Here is a 17,958-nt window from a genome sequence, read left to right as displayed (position 1 = left end):
TTGCCGATTTCAAAGCAAGCGGCATATTTACCAGAGGCTCCTGCCCCTGCAGCAGGTTCACCCATGCTGGACCATAAGGACTGGCTGGACTGCCCAGGAGTTAAAACATGTCCTGGCTCACAGCACCTCTCGATCCGCCGGGCACCTGCCTCCCATACTCCTTCTCTTCTTCCATCACCTCCTCCTCACTGTTCACGCCATGGCCCTGTGACTTGTGCTCCCCCGAAGTATCCAGGGGGCTCTTGAGGGTGGTGCTGAGGTCTCTTTGTAAAAGTGGCAGCTCTGTCGTTCTGCACAGAGCCATCGTTAGCCTCCCCTGCCATCTGGTACACCTGCCACAGCTCCTTGGCTTTCATGCAGCACTGCTGCAGGTCCCTCTTGTACCTTCTCCTCCACGTCCCGAGCATTCTGCCTGTAGATGTCAACGTTTCTACAGCTGGATCGGAGCTGTGCCTTCACAGCCTCTTCTCCTCACAGGCCCCGGAGCGCCAACACCTCCTGTGCACTCCAGCCAGGAGCACATCTGCCACGTGGAGCCGGCGTGCTCAGCTGGGCAAGTGTTAGGGATGCTCAAGAGTGGCTAGGTGGAGCTCTCCATGCCGGGTGAACAGGAAATGCAATTTCAAAATTTCTTGGCACTTTAAAGGGCAGGGGCACGTTCCTACATACGTGGCTGCTGGGCAGCGGAGATCAAAACTGTGACCAGAGCGGTCAAGCTGGGGCATTGTGGGACACCTCCCAGAGGCCACTAAAGTCGATGTAAGTAATACAGTGTCTACACAGACACTGCATTGACATAGCTACATCGACTAAACTGTACATCACTCGTGGAGGTGGAGTTATCAAGTCAATGTAGCAGGTGAGTTACATCAGCCGCAGCAAAATTGTAGTGTAGACACTGACATAGTTAGGTCAGCATAAGCTGGCTTGAGTCAACCTAACTCTGTAGTGTGAACCTGGCCCTATGGTCCTTCACCTGCCCAAAGCTTTTGAAAAAATTGGCCCTACGTTCTTCCCTCTGTAGTCTCTAGAAGAAAAGAAAAAGACTGGATCAAAAGAGAAAACTAAAAAAGGATTTTATAGTCAGGGTAGAATTAGTAAAGGTGAAAGTGAAAGTAAATGAGAATAAGCAGAACAAATGGCCCAGGAAACCATTCTGAGCTGCTTGTTAAATAACCACAGAGCGAACTAAAGACGCATCAAGAAAACCGCTGTCAAGATGTATTGGCTGTAAAGTACCATATATGGAACCTTCACCAGGCTGGTTTCAATATTTTCTGGTGACTACGTGACTTGAGACCGAGGGGTGGCTCATTCTGTGATAGCCAATGAGACGGCAGGGATCTGCATTTCATACAGCATTCCTGCGCTCTTATTGGCTGAGACATTCCAGTCAGTATAATCACAGACAGACTGAACATCTACATGATATCCATACGGGCCCCAGCTCTTCAGATCTTCCATCAAACCTGCAGCTGCAAGTTCCTGGTTCTCTGCGAGTAAGTTCTTCTCCATTGGTGTTACCATAGTCATTAGTGAGATAATGGGGCGTGAGGAAGTGGTGTGGGCTAGTGACTAGTGCAGGAATGAAAGATCTTGGGTTTCCCTCGGCTTTGACTTTAACTCCCTGTGTGAGTTTGGGCAAGTCACAGAATCGCTCTGTGCCTCAGTTTCCCTTTCTATAAAACAGGGATCATGATACTGACCTTCATTTATAAAGCCTATTTGAGAGATTAAAGCTGGTTAGAATGTTTAAGAACATAAGAACAGCCACACTGGGTCAGCCCAAAGGTCCATCAAGCCCAGTATCCTGTCTGCCAACAGTGGCCAGTGCCAGGTGCCCCAGAGGGAATGAACAGAGCAGGGAATCACCACCTGATCCATCCCTTGTCGCCCGTTCCCAGCTTCTGGCAAACAGAGGCTGAGGACACCATTCCTGCTCAACCTGGACCTATCTTCCATGAATCTATCTGGCTCCCTTTTGAACGCCGTTATAGTCTTGGCCTTCACAACACCTCCTGGCAAGGAGTTCCACAGGTTGACTGTGCATTGCATGTAAAAATACTTTCCTGTGTTTGTTTTAAACCTGCTACTATTAATTTCATTTGGTGGCCCCTAGTTCTTGTATTATGAGGAGTAAATAACACTTCCTTATCTACTTCCTCCCACAAGTCATGATTTTATAGACCTCTATCATAACCCCCCTTAGTCGCCTCTTTTCCAAGCTGAAAACTCCCAGTCTTATTAATCTCTCCTCATACGGAAGCTGTTCCAGACCCCAATCATTTTTGTTGCCCTTTCCTGAATGTTTTCCAAGTCCAATGTATCTTTTTTGAGATGGGGCGGCCACATCTGCACACAGTACTCAAGATGTGGGTGTACCGTGGATTTATATAGAGGTAATATGACATTTTCTTTCTTATTCTCTATCCCTTTCTGAATGATTCCCAACATGCTGTTGGCTTTTTTGACAGCCACTGCACGTTGAGTGGATGTTGTCAGAGAACTATCCATAGTGACTCCAAGATCTTTCCTGAGTGGTACCCGCTCATTTAGACCCCATCATTGTATATATATAGTTAGGATTATGTTTTCCAATGTGCATCACTTTGCATTTATCAACATTAAATTTCATCTGCCATTTTGTTGCTTAGTCACACAGTTTTGTGAGATCCTTTTGTAGCTCTTCACAGTCTGCCTGGGACTTTACTATCTTGAGTAGTTTTGTACCATCTGCAAATTTTGTCACCTCACTGTTGACCCCTTTTTCCAGATCGTTTATGAATATGTTAAATAGGACTGGGCCCCATACAGACCCCGGGGGGACACCACTATTTACCTCTCCTCATTCTGAACTGACCATTTATTCCTGCCCTTTGTTTCCTGTCTTTTAACTAGTTACCAATCCATGAGAGAACCTGCCCTCTTATCCCATGACAGCTTACTTTGCATAAGAGCCTTTGTTGCGGGACCTTGTCAAAGGATTTCTGAAAATCTAAATCCTCTATATCCACTGGATCTCCTTTGTCCGCATGCTTGTTGACCCCCTCAGAGAATTCTAATAGATTGCTGAGGCATGGTTTCCTTTTACAAAAACCATGTTGACTATTTCCCAACAATTATGTTCATCTATGTGTCTGACAATTTTGTTCTTTACTATGATTTCAACCAATTTTCCCATCACTGAAGTCAGGCTTACTGGCCTGTAATTGCCGGGATCATCTCTACAGCCCTGTTTAAAAATCGGCATCACATTAGCTTCCTCCAGTCATTTGGTACAGAAACTGATTTAAATGATAGGTTACAAATGACAGTTAGTAGTCCTGCAATTTCACATTTGAGTTCCTTCAGAACACTTGGTTGATACCATCTGGTCCTGGAGGCTTATTTCTGTTTAGTTTATCAATTTGTTCCAAAACCTCCTCTAATGACACCTCGATCTGAGGCAGTTCCTCAGATCTGTCACTCAAAATGAATGGCTCAGGTTTGGGAATCTCCCTCACATCCTCAACTGTGAAGACCGGTGCAAAGAATTCATTTAGTTTCTCCGCAATGGCTTTATCGTCTTTGAGTGCTCCTTTAGCACCTTGATTGTCCAGGGGCCCCACTGGTTGTTTAGCACCTTTCTGCTTCTGATGTATTTTTTTTAAAAATTGCCATGACTTCTGGAGTCTTTGGCTAGCTGTTCTTCAAATTCTTTTTTGGTCTTTCTAATTATATTTTTCCACTTCTTTTGCCAGAGTTTATGCTTCTTTCTATTTTCCTCATTAGGATTTATCTTCCACTTTTAAAGAATGCCTTTTTTGCCTCTCACTGCTTCTTTTACTTTGTCGTTTAGTGACGGTGGCACTTTTTTGGTTCTCTTACTATGTTTTTTAATTAGGGGTATACATTTAAGTTGAGTCTCTATTATGGTGTCTTTAAAAAGTTTCCATGCAGCTTGCAGGGATTTTACTTTCGGTGCCGCATCTTTTAATTTCTGTTTCACTAACCTCCTCATTTTTGTGTAGTTCCCTTTTCTGAAATTAAATGCTACAGTGTTGGGCTGCTGTGGTGTTTTCCCTGCCAGCTATATTCAGCTGTTGGACCTCATCCTGTGCTCCACTTAGGACTAAATCAAGAATGGCCTCTCCTCTTGTGGGTTCCAGGAGTAGCTACTCCAAGAAGCAGTCATTTAATGTGTCAAAAAACTTTATCTCAGCACTCCGTCCTGAGGTGACATGGACCCAGTCACTATGGGGATAGCTGAAATCTCCCTTTATTATTATAATTGAGTTTTTTATTTTAATAGCTTCTCTAATCTCCCTGAGCATTTCAGAGTCACTAACACCATCCTGGTCAGGTGGTCTGTAATACAGCCTGTCACGGAGTCACCGGGTGATGCTCTGGAACTGCTCCCCACCAAGCCAGTCAGGACTTTGGGGAGCCTCCTCTCCCTTGGAGCAGACTTGTTCAGGGCAAGAAGCTCACACAGCTTCACCTCCTGGGTCTCTCCTTGGAGCATTCAGCATCCTCTGCCCCTCCGTGCGCTTCCCACAGCGAGTCCACCCCAGCGGGGTCCTGGGGAAGCCACCGGGTTCTGCACCCCCACTTTGCAGTCAGACGTGACTCTCAGCCAGCCAGTAAAACAGAGGTTTATTCGACGACAGGAACAGGGTCTAAAACAGAGCTTGTAGGTAAAGCGAACCGGACCCCTCGGCTGGGTCCATTCTGGGGGGCAGTGAGCCAGACCCCCAAGTCTGCCCTCCACCCTTGGCCCCAGCCAGCTCCAGACTAACAACCCCTCCCAGCCCCCTCCTCTCTCCTCAGCCCCTTTCCGGGGCCAGGAGGTCACCTGATCTCTTTGTCTCCAACACCTTCAGCTGGCACCTTTGCAGAGGAGGGGCCCAGGCCATCAGTTGCTAGGAGACAGAGGGTCAGGCATTTAGGTACACTGGCCCTTTGCTCTGCCAGATACTTAAGAACTGCCATGGGGACACTGAGGCACCAACACAGTATTCAGGGGAAATATTAAGAACTTTCCCAGTTCGTCACACAGCCCTACTGCTATATTCTGATTTTTCAAGCATGGAACTACTATCCATAGAGATTCTATGGTACAGTTTAGTTCATTTAAAATTTTTGCTTCATTTGATTCTACACCTTCTTTCACATATAGTGCCACTTCCCCACCAGCACGACCTGTTCTGTCCTTCCAATATATTTTGTACCCTGATATTGTGTCCCATTGATTATCCTCATTCCACCAGTTTTCAGTGATGCCCATTATATCAATATCCTCATTTAGTACTAGGCACTCTAGTTCACCCATCTTATCAGTTAGACTTCTAGCATTGGTATAGAAGCATTTTAAAAACTTGTCATTTTTTGGCTGTCCCCTATTGCAAGACGCAATTGAATGGACCTTTTTTTCATTTGACTGTTTCTCATCAGATCCTCCCTGTATTTTATCATTTTCCATCCTCTCCTCCTTATTAGGACATAAGGAATCTCCATTTATAGATCCTCCCCTAAGGGCTGTCCGAACCACGTGCTCCTCTGCACCTGTCGGTTTTCCCCAAGCCCTTAGTTTAAAAACTATTCTACCTTTTTAATTTTAAGCTCCATCAATCTGGTTCTGTTTTGGTTTTGGTGGAGCCCATGCTTCCTGTATAGGCTCCCCCTCTCCCAAAAGCTTCCCCAGTTCCTAATAAATCTAAACCCCTCCTCCCTACACCATTGTCTCATATATGCATTGAAACCCTGCAGTTCTGCCTGTCTAACTGGCCGTGCGCGTGGAACTGGAAGCATTTCAGTTAAACAAGCTTTTAAAATGTCAGAAATTTAAGCTTTTTTGAAAAACAGAATTTTTGGTGAAAATATTTACATTTTTTCAAAAATTTCCTTTAAAAAACATTAGACAGAAATTTTCCATTAAAAATGTTGGTTGTTCTGCAAAATGGGTTTGCTCTTTATTTTAAGTTTCCTTTGTTTGTTGTTTGTATCACCCCGTTGCAACCTAGCATCAACTTTTCGACAGAAATGTGAAATCAGTCTCACTGCAGGCATAGGCAGCAGCGTTTGTCTGTTGTTGTTTACGTTGCTAAAGTGTCACTTAAAATATCATTAGTGATATTGCATCAGTAGTGATATTGGTGTGCGATGGGGTATCTGCCCCACACTGGCCCATAAGGGGTTAATAGAGCCCTAGGGAGGCTGCACAGGAGGCAGCCAATCAGAGAGGGGGTGTGAGGAGCAGCCAATCAGGGCCAGGCAGGCCCTTATAAGAAGAACTGCAGTACAGGGCAGCTGCAGTCACTCCCTGGAGTTTGAGGAGGGAGGACAGGCCGTCTTGCAGGCTGAAAGCAACAAGCACTCTGGACAGAGCAGCGCTGCAGGCAGAGACCCAGGGAGCTAAAGGCAGCTCCTGGCGGGCTGCAGGGATCTGCACGCTGAGGCCCTGAGACAAGGGCAAAGAGGGAGCTGGGGCTGCGGGGAAGTGGCCCAGGGAGATCTACAGAGGAGTCGGAATGGATGCAGCAAATGCCAGCCATCTACAGGGTCCCTGGGCCGGGACCCGGAGTAGTGGGTGGGCCCGGGTCCCCCCTGACCCCACTCACCCTTGAGGAAGTGACTGGACTGAGGGACTGCGATACTGTCTCCTGGAAGGGGGAAGCACAGAGTGTGACACAGCTGGAGGGCTGGGTCATGGAGAGGACACACTGGTCCTTGGAGCGACATGGGTCCAGGAGCAGAAGTGCTGGTGGCAAGACATCACCAGAAGAAGGCACACTGGCAAACAGAGCGAATCCCCTGGACAGCCAGCAGGAGGCGCCACAGTGGTGAGTCGAACCCCATCACAGATGGTGAAGAATGCGGGCATTCAGTCACCCCTGAGGGAAGGGGACTGAGTGGGAGACTCAGAGACGGTCTGAGGCTACCCTGATACAAGGGGAATTTGAAAGACTGTTTGAGAGACAGTAAGCGTGTAGAGACAATGGAGCCGCAATATGCAGAAATATGTTTTGCTGAGGGCTTATATACCCTCCTGGACTGGACTCCAAAGTCGGGACCTGTGCAAAAAGGGGGCTGACGAGCAGCAAGGGCAGCTTCGGCTCCTGCTGCTGCAGGTACTCAGGACCCAACAGAGACAGTGGGAGGCACAGGAGTGCTTGTGGACCTATATGTCTCAGCTGAGCTCTGACAAAGGGGGACATGATGATTCCTTCGAGGGCAGTTTGCTGAGGGACACAATGAAAAAAATTCAAGGGTGCTGTTGGCATCCCTGGAGCAGCTGCAGACGGTGATGCCCCACCCCTAAGCCTGAGAAAGAAGCCCTGATTGGCACCATCACATCAGTATGCAGGCTTGGGCCAATGAGCAGCGGCTGCAGAGCTTTCGGATCTGCCCAGTTATGTTCCTGGACTGGGCAGAGCTCTCGCTCCAGCCCTCCTGCACAGGGACCCCGGAGCGGGAGCTGCCCTGACAGTGGAGACACAAATGGCGATCGCACTGTGGAAACTCACATGGCCAGATTGCTGCTGGTCTGTGGGAAATCATTTGGGTGTTGGAAAATCTACCATGGGGCTTTTATTAGTTGTCTCCTGCTCCACAGAACTGTGACCCAGAAATGCCCAGGAAAGGCTACAGAGGCAGAAGCAGCTGCCCCAATGGCCGAGGTTTTTCTCATGTCTGTGGCCCTGAGTCTCCCATAATCTTCACTCACATGTTAGAGAGCTCTGATCAGTCATTCATAGCAACCTACACATGCGTCCAGGCATCCATCACCTAGCTCTTGCCCCAGAGAGGACCTTACCCTAGTGGGTAGCTGTACACATGGGTGGGGAAACTGAGTCACCTCTAGTGTTCCTGAAACTATATTTTCTCCACCACCATTCTCCGCAAATGGATGGACTAGAAAAGACAGATCGGGAGGAGGGACTGCTGTTCTTCCTGTAAGCTTTTCCTGTGCAGCATGTACTTGGCCTGCAGAACTCCCTGCCACTGCACGGCAATGAGGCCAGATTCAAAGCAGGATGGGATATTTCTAGGGCTAACCAGAATGCTACGGGGAAAAAAAACATTAGGTGGGATATAGAATCTGGGCATCAGCTGATCACTGCTAGTTAGAATGCTGATTATCAAATTAAGACGGTTTTATTGTGAATGAAAGTAGCAACTGTTATACACTCAGCAAGTCTACACCAGAGATTTGTACCTCTATTGCCCAGGGCCGGCTCTAGCCATTTCACCGCCTCAAGCACAGCGACACGCCGCAGGGGGTGCTCTGCCGCTCGCCGGTCCCGTGAGTCCGGCGGACCCTCCGCAGGCACGCCTGGCGTGCTGGGGCCTGGAGCCAGCCCTGCTATTGCCTATTTACTCCAGGTAGCTACCATGTTTGTAAATGGTTGTTCTAAGATCGTTAAGGCCTTTTTCAGTCTAAGCCAAGGTTTGAATTTAAAGAGATTTAATTAGACCGGTAAAAGGCCTCATGTAGATATTCTTGTCCTTGGATAACAGTGCTTTTTTTGGGTTTAGCTTCTGTCGCTCTGAAAGCGGGTATGCGCAGCTGGGGAAAGGCTCTCGTTCTGGGGTAGGAGCGTCCCCACAGGGAGTTACACCCGTGTCGTTCCAGCAGTGGAATTAGAGCCCCAGAGCTGGGCCAGTCAATTTCCACCTGTGGCTAAGGAAAGTGTTCGGTTACCCTAAGTGAAAACACTGCCACGGGCACAGGTAACGACACTGCTTGTGTGTGCAATTGAGGGTCCAGCCACTTAGTCACAGTCTAGTCACGTATCCACCTGGTCCTACCTCAGTTTGGGACTCTGCAACTCCAGCCTTGTGCAACTCCAGCCTTGTTCTCCTGCGACCGGATCCAGCGTTTGGAGGCCCAGATTTCTCTTCTTCACAGACCACGGGCCAAGTTGGGATGGCCCAGAACCATCCAAGGAGCTGGACTCTCAGAGTTGGCTACAGAGGAAGGAGAAAGTCGTTCAGACCCAGCTGCTACCGTGAGAGGAGAACAAGGGCCCCCATCTTGGCCAGGGTCTGTGCAGCGCCCAGCACAAAGGGGGGCCCCAATCTCAGTCAGGGGGGTCTGTTCAGCACCTGGCACAAGGGGACCCAGCTAAGGTTGGGGCCAGTAGTTGCTATTGTAATACTAACAAATCTAATTAATAACGACTCGTAAATAATGCCAGTGTCAGTCAGCATTAATTAACGCAGCTCCGGTGGGTGACAGAGGAGGGAGATGGGGGGAGTGTGTGGGGACAAACTCCCCCCTTTCTTCCAAATCGCAGACACAGCCCCTCCCCCCTCAGGTCTCTTCCCCTCCTCCATCTACACCCCAGCTATGTTGTGATGCCCCGTCCCTCCCCTCCCTCAGGCAAAGGTATCCCTGAAAACCCCTCAGAGACACCCCGACATCCCCCTCAGAGACCCCAATATCTCCCCAACGTCCCCGCCGCGCGGTGCTGGTGCTGCGAAAGGCGGGATTGGGGAAGAAGCTCAAGGCAGGGGGCAGGTGCAGTAACGGCCCCCACAGGCCCTGGGCTGGGGGGGGTCTCTGGGGGTGATGCTGGGTTGATATTGGGGATTTCTGTGGGGGATACTTGGGGTCTCTGAGTGGAGATGTTGGGGGGTCTCTGAGGGGGCATGTCGGGGGGCATCTCTGATAGGGGATACGGGGGGGTCTCTGAGGGGGGATGCTGGGAAGATATTGGAGGTCACTGAGAGGGATGTTGGGGGATATTGGAGGTCTCTGGGAGGATGTCAGGAAGTCTTTGAGGGGGGTTGTTGGGGGATATTGAGGGTGTCGAGGAGTCTCTAAGGGGGGAGGTTGGAGGTGTCTGAGGGGGGATGCCAGGGGGTCTCTGAGGAGAAAATTGGGGTTTCTAAGTGGGATATTGGGTTTCTGTGAGGGAGGATGTTGAGGATATTGGGGGACTTTGGGGGGTGTTGGCAGTCTCTGTGGGGGGATGTTGGGAGTCTCTGAGGGGGGATATTAGGCAGTTATTGGGGGTCTCTGAAAGAGATATTTGGGGTCTCTGAGGGGGGATGTTGGGGAGATATTGGGGTCTCTGAGGTGAGGATATTGGGTTTCTCTGAGGGGGGATATTGGGGGTGTTGGGAGTCTCTGAGAGAGTATATGGGGGAGATATTTTTATCTCTCAGGGGCTATTGAGGGTCCCAAGGGGAGTCCCTGAAGGACTGAGGGGGTTCCTGGAGGTGTGGATAGCAGCATCCAGGGAGGGAAGGATGGAGCATCACACCACAGAGCAGGGCCTAGATAGGGGGCAGGGGAAAGGGACCAAAAGGAAGAGAGGGAAGGTAGGACGAGGGGTCCACCCCACACAAGACTGGCAGTGAAGAGAAGGGAGGAGCCCGTGGGGTGGATAGAATCGCAGCTCAGCAATGACTGCCTGTCTCAGATGACGGTGAATCAGGAGGGACCCAGCTGAAGTCACTGGGCCCAAATCTCCTTTGCCATGAGCTGGGAAATGACCCCAATGCCGGCAATAGGGTGTCACAATCAGACCTGAGGGGGAAGTGAACTCCCAGAGTTAATGATTCACCTCATGCCGGGACTTCCCCTAAGGAGAAAGTGAAAGCGAAGGCACTGCAGGGAGTGGGGGCGGGGAGGGGGAAAGACGAGGGTAGAGAGAAGGAAAGAGAGAGGATGGTTCTGTGCCAGGGGTCTGCACATGGGGTTTAACCACTAACCAGGGGAGTCTCGAGTAGGAGCAGAGAGGTGATTCGCCCTATGGATTTGGCCTGGAATCCTGTGTCCAGGTCTGGTGCCCACCATTCAAGGGGGTTGGTGATAAACTGAAGCGGGGTCAGAGAAGAGCCCCGAGAAGGATTGAAGGGTTAGAAACCTGTCTTAGAGTGAGAGACTGCAGGAGCTGGATCTATTTAGTTTAAGGTTAAGGGGTGATTTGATCCCCATCTATAATTGCTGGCATGAAGAACAGGAATTTGATAACAGGGGGCTCTTCAGTCTGGCAGAGAAAGGTCTGACGAGCTCCAATAGTGGAAATTGGAACTAGACAAATTCAGACTGGGCATAAGGCACCAAGTTATAGCAGTGAGGGGAACTAACCATTGGAACAACTTGCCAAGGGCTGGGGTGGAGTCTCCTTTGCTGGCAGTTTTTTGATCAAGATGGGATGTTCTTCTGAAAGCTCTGCTCCAGTTCAACCAGGAACGAATGGAGAGCTGTTCTCTGGCCTGTGTGATCCAGGAGCTGGGACTAGATGATCATGGGGAAGGGGGACTTGGAATCTATGAAATGGAACTTACATTAGTGCCAGTCCCTGCACTTTGAAAGCCCCGTGCTCGGAGCCACTATTGTGAGTGTGTTTTTCACTCCTTGGCATGACACCTCGTTGAGTTAACAAAATTTCCTGCTGTGAACTCAGCTTGTACCTAGCGAAAATGTCATGAGATCGGCATAAGAGCAGGGGGTTTTAAAATAGAATAAACTTGGGGTTCTTTTTATTTGCCTTCATGTTTTTGAGCCTTTGGGGGGGAGGTCACGTTTTCAGTTTCTTCTCCACATCTCTGACAGCTAGAAATGTAGCTTTCAGTTAGGCAGTGGGAGGAAAGTGAGATTCTCCCATGATCACATGACTCCAAGAGCTGGGGCTTTAAGAAAAAACAGAGTTGGCAACAGATGTCTTTTCTTTGCAACCTTATCTCAGCTCCATACTGAGATCCTGAAGTCCGCTCTGTCTGTCTGGAATAGCTTCCTCAGTGCAGGAGGAATGATCAGCCCCTAGTACCTATAGCTGATGGTGGGCCCCATCTGAGGGAGTGTGATCCACAGTTTCAATGAGGTCACTGCCCATCAGGAGAGCATCTTCCTTGCCTGGAGTGTGGGAGCAGCCAGCGCTGAGATGGGCCACTCTACCATGTTTCCTTTACGTCATTTCTTTATGTAATTGAGGCAGTGATTCTGGCCTAAAGATATTCTGCGTACGCTTGGAAAGCCACCCGCTGCCAACATTTTTGACAATTACTGGAGTGAGCTTGTTGCTTACTTGGTAACACCCTTTGGCTAAATAACTCCAAGGTTGAAGGCTTTTCATTTCCAGGTAGGGTATGACCTTGTTAACTGCACATGTCCGAAAGGTAATTGTAATAAACATTGTAATGATTAAATCTATCAGTGACTAACGTGGAGGTGTGTTTGCTAGGTATAAAGCAGAGGCAACAGCATCCCCAGATCAGCTTAGTTCTTGTCAGTCAAATCGGCTGGATCAACTTGAGACGAGCCTTGGAACTTGAAATCAACTATGGCCGCCCCGGTAGGTAGATTTTTCCTTTTTGCTCAAAGGATCACGGCACAAGCATTCCATCCAACGCACTCACGTTTTTTTAAAGTCGTAATTTGATCAATGGTCAGCACAAGGGGTGATACTAACTCAAGAGAATAAGCAAGAATAAACTGAATTAGCAGTTAAAGAGAAATGCAAAGTCTGGGGTGACGTGTCCCTCAGGCTGGAGAACAGAGGGGCATGTCCGAAGGTTCCCACCACTTTGTCATTGCATCCACGTGCTGTACCATATCTATTGTATCAGGAACACCAGAAGCTCCTTAGAAGTGGGGAGCCACCAGAGCCCAAACCATGACCCCATCCCCCACTCTGCCCTTAATTTTGTCATTTTTGGGTTGGTGGTGGTTGTACCTGAAACACCTTAAAACTATTGCATGACACAGTACTTTTTGGACTAGAATAGAACCCAGTAGTCCTGACTCCCAGCCTCCCCCCCCCCGCTCAAACCACTAGACCCCACTCCCCTCCCAGAGCCAGAGGTGGATTCAAGCATTCAGAGGCAGCATTGCCTGGTGTATAGAGTAACAGACCAGGGCTCAGGACACATGGGGTCTGTTCCCAACTCTGCTACTGACTATTTGTGTCACCTTGGCCAGTCAGTTCCCCTCCCTGATCCTTTGTTTCCCCTCCTGCTCTTTCTCTGCCCCTTCTACTAACTGTGAGCAATTCGGGATGGTGACTGCCTCTCACTGAGTATCTGGGCAGCGCCAGGCACAATGGGGGCCCAGGCTGCGTAGCGCCCACTGCAACGGGCTGCAGTCTCGGTCAGGAGGTCTATGCAGCACCCAGTCTGATGGGGCCATTCTCAGTCAAGGGGGTCTGTGCAGTGCCAGGGTTCCCGATCTTGCTCTGGGGGGCGGGGTCTGTGATGTGTCCTGCTCCATGGAGGGCCCCAGTGTTGGTCAGGTTCTTTGTATAAAGCAGTGGGGCCTGGAGAGTCTCTCAACTGCCTTCTGCTCTCCCACCAGATCCATGAAATGTGGCCAAGGAACAAAGCAACCAAGACTGGCCCCGGGGACTTAGCGACACCAGGTGAGTGAGGACAACTAGCCAGAGACCAGGTGTCTGACCCTGCACAGAACCTGCCAAGGGAGGAGCAGGGGCAAGAATGGAGGAGCTGGAGGGGAAAGTGGGGGGAGATAGAGAGGAGGGGGGGAGCTGGGGAACGTGAGAAGGGGAGAGCTCAAGGGGACCTCAGCCAGACCTCAGCCCCCGCAACAGGAGGTCACAGCTATAGGATCATCAGGGGTCTCCTGTGGGCTAGTGGGTGCTCCCAGGCTAAGCAGGGGGAGCATGGGACACAGAGGGCAGGGGCTCGGTTTCCCCTCTGCAGCCCTTCAGTGCTGTCCTGGCTGTCACTGGGCAGGGGAAGAGGGGGCTGCTGAAAAGGCCGGCGCACTGGGTGGAATGATCCTTAGGATCTCTCGTCCCACGGGTCCCCAAAACACGTCCCAGGCTGGGAATAACTGTGTGTTAACAGGAGGGGTGCGAGTTAGACACAGGAGGTAACTGTCCCACTCTACTCTGCACTGGGGAGTCCCCGGCTGGAGAGCTGTGTCCAGTCCTGGGCACCGCGCTGTAGGAGAGATGTGGGCAAAGTGGAGAGAGTCCAGAGGGGAGCAGCAAAACTGATGAGAGGTTTAGAAACCCCTTGACCTGTGAGGCAAGGTTAGAATAACTGGGCCTGTTTAGTTTGGAGAGAACACAGAGCGGGGACCGGATAACAGTCTTCAGATATGTTACGGGCCGTTCTCCAGAGGACGGGGATCAATTCTTCTCCATGGCCACAGAAGTTGGGACAAGATGTAATGGGCTTAATCGGCACTGAGGGCAATTTAGGTTAGAAATTAGGGGAAACTTTCTCACTCTAAGAGGGGTTAAGCTCTGGAACTGGCTACCAAAGGAGGTCGTGGGAGCCCCATCAACTAAGTTCGTGCAGCCAGTTATCAAGGGCCACACAGGCAGGGAAAGGCACCTCTCCCCCACCCCAGGCTGCTGCAGCGAGAGAGGGCTGGGGGGAGTCCTCTCTCCCCAGGGCAGCCCTGGGCAGCCTGCACCCCAAACCCTACATCCCCCCCCAGCCCCTCCAGCACTGCAACCCTCTGCCCCAGTCCTGAGCCCCCTCCCGCACCCTGAATCCTTCATCCCTGCCCCCCTGAGCCTGCCCCCCCATCCCAGCCCCCCTGCCCCAGCCCTGAGTCCCCTCTCGCACTCCAAACCCCTCATCCTTAGCCTCACCCCAGAGCTCTCACCCCCCTGCACCCCAACCCTCTGCTCCAGCCCTGAGTCCCCTCCTAAACCCCTCATCCCCAGCCCCCACTCCAGAGCCCACACACCCCCGCACCCAACCCTCTGCCCCAGCCCTGAGCCCCCTCCTGCACCCTAAACCCCTCATCTCCTGCTCCACTCCAGAGCACACACCCCCAGCCAGAGCCCTCAGTCTCCCACACTCCAACCCTCTGCCCCAGCCCTGAGCCCTCTCCCACACTCCGAATCCCTTGGCCCCACCCCCACCATGCATCACTTCCATATTGATGCACATAGAATTCCACCCATGGACGTAGAAAATGAGTGGGAACATTGCCCATCACTGGACGTTTTTAGGAACAGGCTTGACAACCCCATCAGGGCTGGTCTAGGGTTACCTGTCCCTGTCCCCGTGCAGAGGGCTGGTTTAGGTGACCTCTTGAGGTCCCTTCCCGCCCCACATTTCTAGGATTCTGTGATTCTATAACAGGGATCCGTCAGCTGGCAGTGAGATGCGGCCACCTCTGGGACGGGGCAGCTGTATATACACCCCACTGCCAGCAGCTCAGCACCCTCTAGTGCCGCATGACTGGGGTGTTGAGGCCAGCACTGACTGAAAGGGGAGAGCATCCCTTACTGAGCCCCCCGCCGGGCTCCCTGCAGCACCACGTCCCCTACCACCACGCTGACGCCAATGGCAGAGTCACTCACAGTGCTTTGCAGGGAGATCTCCCCTCCAGACCGCGACCGGCCCAGTCCTGCTGAGTGTGAGACAGGCTGGGCTCACAGCAGGGGTCAGATGTCTGTGGCCATCCCAAAACTCAATATCAGGGGACGGCTGTGATGGAAACAGCCATAAACGTGCAGAATAAAACCCTTCCCCCAACCCCCTCTGCCTTTCTCAGTGAAGACGGAGGCTCTGACCCTGGACCCAGACACTGCCCATCCTCTGCTGGAGATCCCAGCGGATGGGAAGGAGGTGAGATGTGGGAGTTTTAAGAAGACCGTCAGCTCCGACCCAAGGCGATTTGACACAGCCAACTGTGTAGTGACCCATCAGAGCTTCAGCGCGGGGCAGCACTACTGGGAGGTGTTCGTGGGCCGGAAGCCGCGCTGGAACCTGGGTGTCATCTCGGAGCGAGCGGAGAGACGGGGCAGATTGATCCAGATGAAATCCTTATGGCCGGGGTCTGGTGAGGTCTGCACTGAGGGCTACTGGCTCATCGGCTATGACCAACGGAAGGCCGAGAAGCCGTACTGGGCGTTTGACACCAACCCGATGGCCTTTGACTGCAGCCCCCACCCTGAGACCATCGGGGTCTATCTTGATTACACAGACAGGGAAGTGACCTTCTACAACGCCGATGACCCCAGTAATTTGATCCCCCTGTACTCCTTCTATCATGCTGCCTTCAATGACACCCGTGTCTACCCCGTCTTCGACCCCTGCTGGCACGACAATGGGAGCAACACCCAGCCCCTTAAAATCCTGTGAGCGGCTGATTCGCTAGTGGGGGTGGGGACCAAAGCGGTCCCAGCCTTGGGGCTACCAGCTTATACCTCTGGCTAGCCAGCTTCACAGCACTGCTCTGAGAGCCGCACTAACCTCACCCAGCGACCAGGGAAAGCCGGCACGTTTAGCTCAGGCCTGGTCTACACGGGGGGGCGGGGGGTGTCGATGTAAGATACGCAACTTCAGCTACAGGAATAGTGTAGCTGAAGTCAATGTATCTTATTTCGACTTCCCTCCCGTCCTCACGGTGCGAGATTGACGGCTGCAGCTCCCCCATCGACTCCACTTCTGCTGCTCTCCCTGGTGGAGTTCTGGAGTCAAGGGGAGCACGTTCGAGGATCGATATATCGCATCTAGATGAGATGCGATATATCGATCCCCGACAGATTGATCGCTACCTGCCAATCGGGCGGGTACCCCAGACAGGCTGGGGGGTTAGGAAGGGGCAGTGAAAAAGCAGCGAGCTGAGACCATGTGATACTTGCTCAGTAAAGTATATTCACCCCCCTACCCAGAGCTATTGGAGGAGTTTTCCCTTCAGCAACACCTCTCCCACCCCCTGGCCAAGGTCCTTCCTCCAATGCATTTGTCTTGAGTAGGGTAAAAAGTGTTTCTTACTATCACAGTATCTAGGTTACCACTTCCAGAGCCAGGGAAGGACCCCAGAGTCTTGGCTCCCAGCCTGCCCCCCTCAACCACTAGACCCCACTCCCCTCCCACACTGGGGAGAGAACCCAAGAGTGGAATCCAGATTGCACCGGGCATCGTCATTCTCCCCTGTGCAGAGTTCCCATAACACTCCCAGCCAGAGCATGAATGAAGGGACGAGCTCGTGGGGAGGGGTGAATTCTGCTCTCACACACACCGATGCACATCAGGAGTTACCCGTCAGGGGCCTCGGGGCTGAGTCCCCACGTTCTCCCCAGTGAAAATGAGGAATGACTGCTGGAGTCACTGCAGGCAAAGCCAGTGTCAGAGCGAGGACAGGGAGATTCAGAGTTGACACTGGATTTGGTTTACACCAATCCAGAATGCGCTCGCTCCTGTATCCCTTTATACCGCTGTCTGCAAACTGCTGTTGGCTACTGAGCTCCAGCACAGGGCTTGTGCTTCTCTGATCATTTTATTTTACTTTGCTCAATAAAGAAAAATATTTGCCATAATTCCCCAGAATCCTGAGTCGTGACTCAGTTTCTCCATCCAGATCCCTGGGAATCTGCAGCCTGCTGAGACCTTTCCTCAGATTAACCCTTGCACTGCTGCAGACATGTATACTGTGACGGGGTCCCCCGGGCACAACCTGGAACTGGGGTACCACTTTGCCCTCTTCACTCTCCAGCCTGGGCTGTCTCTCACAAAGCTTTGCTAGTGACAAGGAGCAAATCCCTCTGGGCACTGTCATCTCGCAGCCGTCAGCATGCGGAGCCCCACACCCAGCTGGATTGCATGAATGGTCCCTGGGCCACTCACAAATCACACGGAGAAAGGCACCAGCCAATTCCCCCCGTTTCCAGCCTTGCACCCCAGAACTGTACTGTCTCGCCCTGGTCAGAAGCCTGACCAGTGTAAGTTTTTAACCCAGTCCACCCCTCCCTCAATGTGGAGAGGACACGAACTAGCCATTGTAACCTGAGCTGAGACTTCCCAAGCACCTCCAGCAAAACACACTGGTTTAGGTAAAATATAAAACAGATTAATGAACGCCAGAAAGACGGGATTTATAAGCAGTAGGCACAGAAGGTCAGCGATAGTTACCAGAGAAAATAAAAGGTAAGTGCGCTGTCTAAATCTTAAACCTTAGTACACTGGGCAGTATTTAGATCAAGCGATTTTCTCACCGCACTGGATGTTACAGTTCTTAACACACAGGCCTCCCTCTCA

The 17,958-nt window shown here is 51.4% G+C and overlaps 1 protein-coding gene across 8 annotated transcripts; it reads left to right on the top strand.

Annotated features, from left to right (window-relative positions):
* The first annotated feature begins 1,291 nt into the window (after nucleotides 1-1,291).
* Nucleotides 1,292-17,240, top strand: LOC127052869 (tripartite motif-containing protein 72-like). 8 transcript variants are annotated; one of them, XM_050956997.1, is made up of 5 exons: nucleotides 1,292-1,499; nucleotides 6,649-8,364; nucleotides 12,177-12,287; nucleotides 13,286-13,349; nucleotides 15,470-17,240. In XM_050956997.1, the coding sequence occupies exons 3-5, from the start codon at nucleotides 12,276-12,278 to the stop codon at nucleotides 16,057-16,059; spliced, it is 666 nt and encodes a 221-aa protein (XP_050812954.1). In that variant the 5' UTR covers nucleotides 1,292-1,499; nucleotides 6,649-8,364; nucleotides 12,177-12,275; the 3' UTR covers nucleotides 16,060-17,240. The 8 variants fall into 8 exon arrangements, with proteins under 8 accessions (XP_050812954.1, XP_050812952.1, XP_050812957.1 ...); XM_050956995.1 differs by lacking the exon at nucleotides 6,649-8,364; XM_050957000.1 differs by lacking the exon at nucleotides 1,292-1,499 and having other exon boundaries at nucleotides 6,313-6,821.
* The last annotated feature ends 718 nt before the right edge of the window (nucleotides 17,241-17,958 follow it).

This window comes from Gopherus flavomarginatus, chromosome 5 (assembly GCF_025201925.1).
Source record: "Gopherus flavomarginatus isolate rGopFla2 chromosome 5, rGopFla2.mat.asm, whole genome shotgun sequence".
Taxonomy (NCBI): domain Eukaryota; kingdom Metazoa; phylum Chordata; order Testudines; family Testudinidae; genus Gopherus; species Gopherus flavomarginatus.
Note: the sequence above shows the minus strand (reverse complement) of the source record. Positions and strands in the feature narration are given on the sequence as shown.